Source organism: Asterias rubens, chromosome 21 (genome assembly GCF_902459465.1).
Source record: "Asterias rubens chromosome 21, eAstRub1.3, whole genome shotgun sequence".
Classification (NCBI taxonomy): Eukaryota; Metazoa; Echinodermata; class Asteroidea; order Forcipulatida; family Asteriidae; genus Asterias; species Asterias rubens.
This window is the reverse complement of record NC_047082.1, coordinates 1,758,133-1,770,631: the sequence shown is the minus strand read 5'-3', so window position 1 is coordinate 1,770,631 and position 12,499 is coordinate 1,758,133. Positions and strand designations below refer to the sequence as shown.

The 12,499-nt window shown below is 37.7% G+C and overlaps 1 protein-coding gene across 6 annotated transcripts in view; it reads right to left on the bottom strand.

Annotated features, from left to right (window-relative positions):
* Positions 1-12,499, bottom strand: part of LOC117304427 (eyes absent homolog 1-like) — an 86,731-nt gene that overhangs the window by 24,673 nt on the left and 49,559 nt on the right. For all 6 annotated transcript variants that reach the window (XM_033788879.1, XM_033788880.1, XM_033788881.1 and 3 more), the window contains 2 exons: positions 9,431-9,588; positions 8,987-9,070 (listed from right to left, as the gene is read on the bottom strand). In XM_033788879.1, coding sequence (XP_033644770.1) covers positions 8,987-9,070; positions 9,431-9,588 — 242 coding nt within the window. The remainder of the gene's footprint in view (positions 1-8,986; positions 9,071-9,430; positions 9,589-12,499) is intronic.

The following is a 12,499-nucleotide window of genomic DNA, read 5'->3' as shown; positions in this document are numbered from 1 at the left end:
CCGTCACCTGACTATCAGTTTAATATGCACTTACCCACAAGCCCCTGACTACTATCCCGCATCCCCATAAGTGTACTAACTGCCGTTCCCTTTATGGCCGATAATTAGCGAGTCATTTCTCTCTACATCACAGCTTTAAAGGACAATGTGTGTGTACTACACAGAACACCTGCCTGACGGTATCAATCAAAAAGCACAGCAATATGTAAGGACGCCGACCCAAATGCCTTGATTTATCTGGCCCATAACTGGCCAATATAGGACACTTGTCTTTCAATTAAGTGTTCTACTTTTGTCCTCTCTTACAGAACCCCCTAGATTAATACACACTGAACCCCAGGTCGTCAGAACTTGAACCTTTCCACTCTGGCTTTGACCTGCTTAGGGACTCTCTTGGGTTTTGGATAAAAGGGGATTTTTCTCTCGCTTTCTCTCCCCCTCGATTTTGGAAGAAAAATTTGTGTTTTTTTCTTTTTTTACGTAGGTGAGTGTGGAGAGATTGTAAGAGGAGTACCGGTAATAGAAAAACAATTATTTCCACTTGTGTTGGCAATTCCAGTTGGTAGGCCAAACAGAGTGATTGATGTATCTTGACATAAGCTCTCAAGATACTGAATTGATAAAACCTATAATGTCTGAAAGGAGGGGGTGGGGGAATGAATGACCCCAATAAATAAATACATCTAGTGTTTACAAGTCTCAAATCTCATTGCTTTGTGTTTCTTTGTTTTGCTGTCTTCTTATAACAACTTTCCTGTTGTGAAGAGATAATTTGGCCAGTCCCAGTGATCTTGTTATATAACAAGAGTCAACTGTACAAGAGAAACTACCCAGCAATACATCATAAATTTTAACGCTTTTATTTTCTTTAAAAAAGCAAAGAAAAAAAGAGAAAGTTTGTTCTTTTCAGAATAAGAAATCGCCATCATGGGTTTCACCATCACACAGCCAGGTATAAAAAAAGATGAAGCTACGCAACCTTTGAAATATAAACACAACAAACATTTATATTTACCCTCTATTTATTTCCCAGTCCATAAAAAATAGCATAAAAGTATACGCACACTTACAAGTTACAATCACAACCAGCAAAGACCAATACACAATAAATATTAATTATATTTGGCCAAGCTGAAAGGATACAAAGGAGAGGATGGGAAACAAATAATAAACATTTCAGCAGATGACATTGATTATCAAGCGTCTGGTTTCCATCTCCCTGAATGGAGAATTTACTTCAACACCTGATTCAGGGACCAGCCTATTTTATGGATTGACCACACCATTTATTTGGAGAGGTTTTCTGCCATAGTTTCACAGCTGTGGTTATTCATTCAACAAGACATTAGGGCTTAATGCCCAATGGGCTCAGTACCTGAATGTGCATAGAGGAACCAAGACAAGAAAAAAAAAAAAAAAGGCTGAAATGAAAGATGACTGTTCCATTACATAAACATAGCCATTCATTTTATACACAATCACAGTCTTGGAATTTCCTTCTTGAAGGAGAAGGGCTACTTTAGCCTAGACAAATGGAGCTTTAATGGGCAGGATTGAGCATCTTCAAAGGATATACCAAGGCCAACACTCAGACCACAGCTTCAAAGGTCTCTGTGTTCTCCTAGATATGCCATCAAAGCTAAATACATTCTTCAGAATTTGTCAATCTTTCATCAATATTTGTGTTCAAGGTTTTGATCTTGGACCTGCACAGTTTTGCAACCACTGGGACTAAGAATGAAACTTCAGATCACAGGGTGTGGAAAATGAGGTTGCATATTCTTGAAATAAAACATTATTTCATGTTAATTCTACATAAATACATGGGGATGATTAAAAAAATCTATTTGAACAACAGAAACCGAGCCTCGAGAGCAATGAGTTTGCAAATATCAGTGACTCCGCAATAAGCTCTTTTCAGGTGGAAATTGTTCAGCTTCTCCATTGGATACGTGGGTGTCACAAGGTATTTATAATTTGCATATCCACAGCTGATCTACACAGCAGACACAAACGACCACCGATCTGGGAATTAGCTTTTTATCTTCATGGAAACAAACTTATTTCCCTTGCAAATTATATGTAAAAGCACTGTCTCTTCAGTCCAAAGTGACTCTCCAAAGAGGTTACACTTAATACATAAATAATGAAATAAATAAATAATTGGAATCAGGGAATTGCCTCCCCCCACCCCATAAGCAAAAGCTGTCTCTAGATGACCTCTTTATCCTTTCCTAGCACATCCCGAAACTCATAAATATGACAGAGCGCCAACTGTGCACCTTACATCCCGATGAATAATTAATGAATGCTTCAGCACAAAGCTGGGTCATTTCTGATTTGATTTTACAGCTAAACCATTGATGAATGTGTTTATGTTCGGATGGTCTGTTAAAGGTGTGCAGATTAAGAACCTTTGGGTTAATGACTTTTCCTTACCATGAATTCTATTGATAACAAAATTATTCCATTGAAAATCGGGCCATGCATTTCTTTAGAGATAATCATTTCTGTATCATTATCAATTTTATTGAGAAAGATTACTACAGCATACCATCTCTGAGAAAATTATGTATGAATAAAATGCTACAAATGAGAATTATAAATCGTTCAAACATTTTTAAAGTCTAAGAGTTACCAGTTCTGTAACCTCTCAGATATTATGCACCATTTTAGTGGTGGGAGATGACCAAAAATTACAGTGTCTTAAAATAGCACACATGACAAACTCAACTCATCAGCTCGGGTCAAAATTTTCCTTTATATAAGAAACATCCTATATTTAAGACAGTACATCAACAATTCCTTCACCCCAAATCAAATCCTCCAGGGGACGAACCCTCCCGCTAAGCCCCCTGACTGAAAGATGACCTAATTTTGTTGCTCATAACGGGACTTTCTTGCTGGGAGATGACAAGTATGTGACCAATCTTACTGCCAACTGTCTGGGGGACCCATGCTAAGGACCTACGGTGACTAAGCGGGGCCTCGGTATGGGGTACATCTCACTAACAGTTGCTCTTCATGCGTGACCTATTACTTGAACACCCCTTCTGAGGACAATGGAACGATCTGCGAAGCCCTAGGTTGAAACTTGTACCCTGTCCATGTTCTACTTTAGGATGCATTTTCAACTCTATTAAATTGTTTTAAACTGCAAATCTAGAATGGAATTCTTTTGGCTTGAGTTTTGTCTAAAATAGCATAAACCCAAAAGTAACACTAAATTTATGCGAGATAAATACTATGTGAGAACTTACAAATGCAAGAACTTAAACTGAATATCAGACCTATCCATTAATATATTGTTTTCAAAGTTGTCCACACAAAGTCAGCACACAAACCAAGTCCAGCTAAACCAACCAAATAAACAACTTGAAAGCAACCTTGTGGGAATACTACTAGTCAAATTAAAGTTCAAAGCAGTCTCAAAAAAGTATTGAAAATGTGTTTTGTTGAGCTGATTAATCCACTCTGAACCTAGCACAGAACTCCCGACAAGCTTCCACCAGCAAGGACAAATATACGAAGAGAACAAATCTTGGGTAAGACCATTCCGCTGGGGACCTGGTTGAAATCTTAGTGCAGCCTCCCCTGCTGCTGAGCCCAGGGTTTGAAGCAGGAGAGCCAAGGATGCAGAGTTTGCGGTTGTAAAGTTTGTGGCATCTATTGTCAGAATAGGGTGTTTGGTTACACTCAAGATATAAGCCACACTATAGAGGATAACACCTTCTCCACTTTCAATGGGACTGGTTTTTATTTTCACAACACTAGAGTCAGAGCTTGTGCAGGGATGTTACAACTGGTGCCATGAAATATAAGGACAGTGAACTTTTAGAGTAGAACAAGTTTTAGGAACTTGTTTTGAGTGGGTGCAAGTTTTGATTTTTAATCAAATACTGATATGACCTTTAAATGAAGTAGGAAAATGGATTTATAGCTCAAATTTGTTTGCAGACTTACATTTTAGATCCAGTGTAAGTTTTTAATAATTTATTGTTATGCTTTTCAGTGATATTTTTCATTCCATGATTAATTTTTGATTTTTTCTTTAAGCCTTTTGAGAAAGAATCTGCTAGGGTCGAAAGATCAGGCCAGTAAAAGAAATATTTCTAACCATAGCAGGTATTTCAACCTCCATGGTTACACAGTATGCTATATAAATTACAAACTAATTTATTTGATACAAGTGAAAGAGAAGAAATTTTTTCTCCTTCTGACTGTCACAAGGTAAATGGGGAAAAAAAAAATAAAATAAAAATATAATATCAAACAAAACCAATTCTACTCAGATTCTAAGTCCCTAGGCAAGAAATTCCTGAGAAATTGCAGGTCTGTATAAAACCCACAAGGCTGTATTTTAATAGAGCTTCTTAAAGCAGCAAATACTGCTTGGACATTTTCTGCTAAGCACTTGAACATTTTCTGCTCAGCAGAAACAAGCAGGATACCAGTCACAACTGGTAGAAGTGACTAGTTTTTGCTGGTAACCTTTACCTGGTAATGGTAACTGATTTATGTTTCTTAAGAATTTTGGGTTATTTTAACAGATATTTTTGTATCCTTCGTAGTTCCTTCCAAACTCCTCCCGAAGTAGATGCCCAAATCTCAAGAAAATATCACCCACTCTCCCTCGTTGAACTTCAAGCAAAAACATCTTGACAATGAAGACAATATCTTACTTAAAGAGCTCCTTTAAGCTTTCTTGAGGCAAGAGAGATCATAGTCTTTGTTATCTATTGCTACATTCCACAGTGTCATGGGCCTGCTCTAACCCTGGCATACCTGTCAAGAAGATAAGAGTCTAGGGCCATGTCCCCACTGTGGTCGAGGTCGACTGAGAGACTGACCCAGGGACAAGACAAACATGGTGACAGAGAGTAGAGACCGACAAAAGAAACAACCTCAGGGGGAGGGAGGTTGGTAGTATAGAGGCAGGGACATGCTGATAATAATCACCTATATAGGTTTGCCTGGAGGTGCTGGGTTAACATTCAGCCTTGTGAGATTGTTGCTCTAATAAAAGTTGCCAATGGTTTGGGACCACGTTAATATATTTTATACAGGTCCGCTAAAATTAGAAGTCACTCTGGACTGATGTGTTGGATAAATTGTTGCCACACTGTTTCTTGGTTGCAGTTTCAATCTTAAGCTTTTAGAGAAATAAAGAGAAAGTTTGCAAACTTGTAAGCGCTGTCTTTACTGTGTTCATCTTGGACACTTAATATCTGATACAAAAATTAGAAGGTGTGTTTTGGTGATCCTGTATGCATTATCACACCTATCATAGATCCAGGATTGTACCCTCAAATGGGTGACTGTACCCACATACCCAAAACGGGCGACTGCATCCACCTACCCAAAATGGGGGTTACATATAAATATCCCCAATCTCATGAACTACAGCATTAAAGTTACCAGCAGCAGGCATAATTTGACATCCTATTGCTCCAATATTGCCAATGGAATGCCCTCTGATGATGATACCATAGAAGGAAATAGCCCAGATTTATCCAATTCCTGGTATAAAGTATAACATCCGGAACAAACCCTTGGCAAAGATCTACACTTCCGGTATTATCTACCAGATCCTGATTACAGTAAAAACCTCAATGCAATCGCAGAGTTTGTGCATCCTGTGTTTGGCTTTCTGACCCCAGGTTGGTCACCGAAATCAGGGATTATGGGGGGGGGGGGGGGGGGGGGTGTGGTACTTCAGGAAGTTAGAGTGTTTTCACAAGCTTAAAGATGACTTCCAATAGAAAATAACAACAATCTAGCACCTCTAGCTCCTCATATCATAGTGTTGTAATTTTGTGAGTATACAGTTCTTGTAGTTTTGTTAAAGAATAATTGATAATTGAATAATTGATTTTTTTTTAAAATAATCAACCACTTCAAAGTGTACTACATTTTAACGTTTGAAAAAATTGCGTTATTGGGGATAGTTTTTTTCCTAAATTATAGATATATATATAAAATTAAAGGGGAAAAAAAGCACCGAGTTGAAAGGATCTTACACTGGAACTTGAACATAAACCAACACGTCAAATTTGATATATTTTGTCTTTCTCTCTCCAATAATTGTTTTGTTTTTATGATAATGCTGAAATTCAAAATTCTGTAATGAACTAACTATGTACAAGATCCAAAACAATTCAACTCCAATGAACTGATCAAAATGGGGTGGGTTTTTTTTTAGGGGGAAATTTTCTCCCTTTTCTCTGAAATTTGGTTGTATTTAAACACCTTTCGAAACTGCCGGGATTGTAGCTTCCTGTGCCTGCCATATGTGCAGGTATCATGCGATTCCCTGGCATTCCCAGGGTACATTCGGGTTGGCTCAGGGGACAATAACTGATCAGCACATAACTTTGCCATCATCAAAAAAAAGGAGGAAAGGAAACAAATAAGATGCAGAGGACAAGCCAGAGAGCTGTTATCATTTTCGGCAGCACAATTTATCTTGCAGTGACTTGTGTGTACACATTCAGACAACATTCTGGAATTGCAGACATGACATGAGTGATTGCCTCCGCTCACAAGTCATGTTCACGACTTAACACCTGTGACCCCTCTACAATAGCTAGGGGTCAGGGGTCATAGGGTTATTGTAACATGCCCGCTTTAGGAAAAACCATCAGAGACTTGGCCGTCAATGAAGTAAATTTTGTTTCTCGGTCAAGCGTTTAGCTACATTGCTTACACTGGAAAATTCAATCATTTATTCATTTATTTATGGTCATACAGAACATTTCCCATGGCAGGCTATGGTAGGGGCGAGATTGGAGAAATCCTAATCACTGAATAACAATATTCCCATGATCTGGATATAAAACTCCCTGAAGAAATATGATGTCCGATTTCAGAGACTCTTTTACATCTGCACTAATAGACATGTAGGGCTACAGGTCTGATCATAACAAGATTCAAGTAGGACTATTTTGTCTCTGTGATTATGAGTTTACCTCTTTCAAGAAAATTTGAAGAGCAATGGAGATCAAATGAAAAATCCTGCAAAAACAAAGGCGGAAAAGGGCTGTTTTAAGGGACAATAAGCATATTTTTATATTTTATAGAAATAAAAAATATACAAATAAATTAATCAATTGGATTTATTGATACAAATACTGGAATGAGTATGTAGGTAAAACATCTCTAATTGGGATTTATCATTATTCAAAATGACATGGTACAGCCTTGTAAAAATCAAGGCCCACCTTTTAAGACCCTATTTTTGTGCTTAAGCAGCTCTTTAAAACTAGGGCCTGGTTGGTAAAAGTTCCCTAACCAATTACCCTCAGAAATATTTGCACTAGGAACACTCTCATCATAGCTGAGGGGAAGAAGACGAAATGCCAAAGTGAAAAGGCTGCATGCTATATAAAAATGTGACCTTTTACATTACGTCTGCTCAGGATCTCAGCAATCATTTTAATCAACTTTCTTTAATATTATTAATCATATGTTTCTTCCAAACTAAATAAAAAGGAAATGAAGTTTGTGACCGATGTACTCCCAAGGAAAACAAAACAAAACAAACATCTTATCTCTCAGAATAAACGTAAAATCAATAAACAATTATATAAAGGAAAAAACCCAAAACACACAAGCGTTTCACAATTATGTATTGAAATAAAGTAATAATAATAATAACAAGCCGGCATTTATAGAGTGCCTTTTTCAGAGGTTGCAAAGCGCTGAGATGCATCCAACACAGATATGAAATCAAAGCGAATCTCATAATTAAGACAGTCCCTAAAAATTACCATTTATTCCAACTGCAACCCGAACGGCCCCACAAACATATCCTATTTTTCAAGCAGCCCCTCGAGGAGCTACACACACAGTCTAGGGCCGAACCCATGGACTTTGGAGTAGTGATTGGTACACGTGTACTTGGCTTTGAGAAACATGAAGGAGACAATCTGTGAGTGATGTGGGCAGGTGGGGTTTCTGACAAGGAGCAAAGAGAGGGATGGATTGAGTAGGTATCAGCTTGGGCTGAGCTGGGCGGGCAGTGATGACGGGACTATGTTATGAATGTGCCTTACAGTGGATTGCCCCCAAACCGTCCCTGGTAGATGAATCGTTGTCGTTGGATTGGCAGGTTTTGTTGCTTGCTTTTTTCTCTCTCATTTTTCCCCCAAATTTTAATTTTAAAAAGTTGGGAAATGGCCTCACGCTTTGACCCTAGCTGAGTCTTTCCGGAAGAGTACAGAGTCTCTCATTATTATTGGTCATTGAGAAATACTCTACTCAATCAAAATGCGATGGCATTTCAGCATCTTGGTTCATTTGGACTTGTAAGCAGTTTACTACAGGCATTTCTTCAATGTTTTTCTTCTCTTTGTCCAAGGACAGTGTAAGTACAGGATACTGGTGACAGGATAGGACAGGACATCTTTCTCCTGAAGATGAGCAGAGTATGCCTAGTACAGTATGCCTACTGTTCGAACTGTCAAGACCAAACCGGCTCTTTTCAGAGCCAACACTCCCTCAAAAGAGAATTATTACATGGTTGTCCACGCAAGTTTACCATTATATAGTTTATTCTTATGATGAAAAACACCAAGACCAAGCCACAAACAGCTAGCTCTACAGCCTAAGTAACTGCATCTATTGCATGTGAGTTCATTTAAAACACCATACAACTACATGAAAGATGACCACAATGCTTCAAAACCACATATGATATCATATTGCAATTATTCTCACATTGAATGAGGAGTCAATAGTGGGTTTAGTTATTCATTCCAACCATTCACCCAAAGCTGGATGGAGGAAAATGTGTCTCAAAATTCACTTCATTCAAGGGGGATTGATACACAGTGAAATATCAAGAGTAATGTGGCTGACTGATGATCAATATTTTAAATCAAGAATAAAAAAACGATTTTAAGAAAATCCTGAAATCAGGAAAAAAAAACTTAGAAATCACACAAATTTAAAATTTACAAGAAGATAACAGAAGCTGGGGACTTACCTTTCCAAACCTTGTAGCGTAAGACCCTGTCAGCAACGAATGAAATACGATTATCGTTTCGTCAAGATCCCACACAAACACTCGCTGAAAGTATCAAAGAAAGGGGACATTTAAAATCAACAAATAAAATGAGCAAAATCAGCAAAAGATACTCTTTTGGATATAAGAAGCATCCAAAGGATTTGTCTCTTCAAAAAGAGTAAATAATAGTCCTTTTACAAGGCAACCCCCCCCCCCCCCCCCCACCAAAAAAAAATAAAAAATACAAATGTTTGTTAAGTGTTAATCATAGTGCTGGGCAATGACTACACTTGGCCCAAATCATTCAATGTTGCACTGAACATTTCTACACCTTTTTCTTTATCTACAGTAGATGTTCCTTTACACATCATGACATTTTCCTAGTGGCTCTTCAATTAGTTTATCACCATGGTAACCGCTTACCTCCAATCCATCCTCTGGGGGCGGCGAGGGGTTATTTCTCCTCCCCCTCCCTGTCCCTCGATTTCTTGTGCTACTTGCTTTTGTACCCTGTCTCCCCCTCCCCATGCCGTTGGCATCGTCCAGCTTAATAGACGAGTCTGTGGTGAAAGAACTTTCAACTGTGTGAGATAGGGGTGAGAAAGATATGGATAATAAATGACACGAATGGCTTAGTGTGTGAATCACATGTCACTTGCACGTTGGTGTCAACTCTCCCACCAGACACCCCTAGAAGACACTGTCAAAAGAGTACAACAACAGAAGTTCCGTCTGGATGCACTTTAAATAAAAATATTCATACAAACAGGAGAGATATTGAGCTGGGAATACATCTATGTAAACCGCATCAAAGTAAAAACATGGCCGTAATTGCTTTCAAACTCTATCAGAAACAGCATGGGAGGAGAAAAAAGAAGAGCTAGCCGAACAATTTTGAATACAGGATTTGCCAAGGAAGCGCTTCTCCAGAAAGTGTACTTTTTGCAATGCACCTCCGTCATTTAATGGTAACAATGCATTGAGAAAACAACAAAATCCAAAATTGGCTTAATTTAAGGGGTTTTATGAACCATTTGGTAAAATCAGCCTCATAATGTATTGTTTTAGTTTCTTAATTTATTAAGTAAACAAATAGAAGATCGATTTGAGTTTGTTTTGCACTTTTGCACTATGTTTTGATTAAAAATAGCAATAGTCTCTCATGTTGTTTGTTTACAGTTCAACATTTATAACACATATTTATGTACAATGCCCTTATCAACATCATTTTTACTAAAAAATAATAAAATCAAATCACATGATATTTACGATGGAACAATAAACACAGATACTGTAGAAAGCCTTGTATACAACAAAGATTATCATAAACGTGGGTTCTGTTAATCAACATTCTACAACAATTAACAATGTCAAAAGGAAGATGCAACGTTCAATTACAGAAAGACAAACAACGAAGGCTGTTGAAACATAACTAGAAATACAAAAAGTACATACATCAACAACACAGGAGCATTACCAACAAGAATTACACAAATCTCATTTCACAGTGTCTTTTTGTTTTCTCTTTGTAAGGGATTCTCAAATGAAGGGCTTATAAATTATTATATCTATTTATTTAATTAAGATGAAGTTTTTATATCAAAATTATTTAGTGTGAAAAGATTGACAGTGGTGATTTTCCCTCAAGTGACCTACTTCACGTTGACGATTTTTAATAGAAGAAAATGATTCATGACAAACTACCCTATTTAACAATAAATACGATCATCAAAATACATTTCTTGCTTGGGAACTAAACTAACTATTTTCAAAAAATATTAAATAACGAGCTCAAAAGAAACATATTCTGTGATCCAGATCATGAGACTGTTCATAATTTAAAACAAAATGACAGAGAGTGACTCGTACAAAGACATATTTATCGAGCATAATTTCAAATTTTCTTTCGGTTGTTGCTTGGTTTGGAGCAATTTATGACGGCAGAGAGAGCGAGAGAGAGAGAGTGCTTGTTCCCCCAATCTAGCTCTTTTCAATTAGGCCACGGATCCAAAGGTGCAAACCTAGTGTTCTTCTTCATCAGCGACAGAAACCCGTTTGCCCTACGGCGACACGCGGACCCTCGCATTTTTACCGGGACGGTAAACGAGTCTGCGGTGTAACGTGAAACCGCGCTATTGCTGGGAGAAACAGAGGAGTAGAGGAGAAAGAGAGAGAAGGGAGAGAACAGCCGAGTAAGCGGAGGGGAAAGATAGCAACGAAGGGGAGATGAGGATGACGACGGGACTGAGTGGGAAGAAAGAGAGCTCGCTTCTTTCTGCTCTGACCTTTTATCATATCCCCTTTGTCTGAAAATTGCTGAGGACAGCGAACCAAGAATGAAGGAGACCCTGGTCAAGAAGATGAAGAGGCAAAAAAAAAGAAAAAAGGGAGAAAGAAAGAGGTTTATAGGACACTTATGTAGATTTATTTTATTCTGATTCTAGAAGGATGAATAGGATATTGATGGGGACCGGTTATTCCCCGAATCTGAGTTGATGATGAATATGACCATAGTACTGATCGTTTTAAAGGGCTCAGATATTTTTACGATGACTTTAATATTCTGAATTTGGACTCGTTAAAATACAAGATTTAAAACCAGTTTTTCACCACATTAATGAAGAAAAATATATTTCATGAAACATAACATGTACAATATGAACTGAAATCAGGCAGTATTGTTAATGTTCATGGTTTTTTAAAACAAAATGTGTAGGTCTTATTTAAATTGTGGTGAGGGCGACTTTAGAAAATCAGAGTGCCAGCTAGAGTGGTGCTTGAGATGTGATCCCGAAATACACAGTAATCGTCACAAGGCCTTCAGGATACCAGAGACAATGAATAAATCCAGCTAAATTTGAATTCCCGATGGATTTATTGATGGTCAGTTGGAGTCTGTGAAATTTGTTCAGAAGAAAAATTGCTTTTAAATGTTTGACTTATTAAGCATGCTTGATAATGTGTACAATTTTTTCATTAACTGACTTACTGGGATGACATTTTTCTTAATTTACAGCTAACTCACAAAAAAAAACACTTTTTTTGGTTTACATTTTGTCAGGGTATTTGATCTATAATAAAGGGAGCTAGTAATTTTGTACATAACCCTTCTGAAATCAGATTTATTTATGGAATTGAAATCACTTTAAAAATATTCAGCTGGGCAATGTAAGACACTTTCTCCATAACCCCTGGTCTTTAATTAAGTGTCCTTTCACTGAATCTAAACGACAGTCCCGCTCCACCTTAACTGGGTCCAGGCACTTTATCCCATACATTGCGCCGGGCATTTGTATTCTACGGCCTCTACGTCCAACGGTATTGTTGCAACTGGACAAAGCGCTGTAATGACGCACAAGTAATACCTCTGTGAGACTACTACACGTGGGTTGTTGTGAGTCCAAGTAACGGCAGAACAAATTTTGTACGGGACATATTCAAATGTCCAATAAATGGATTGGTCTATAGACTCACAGGTTTTTTTATTAAGGA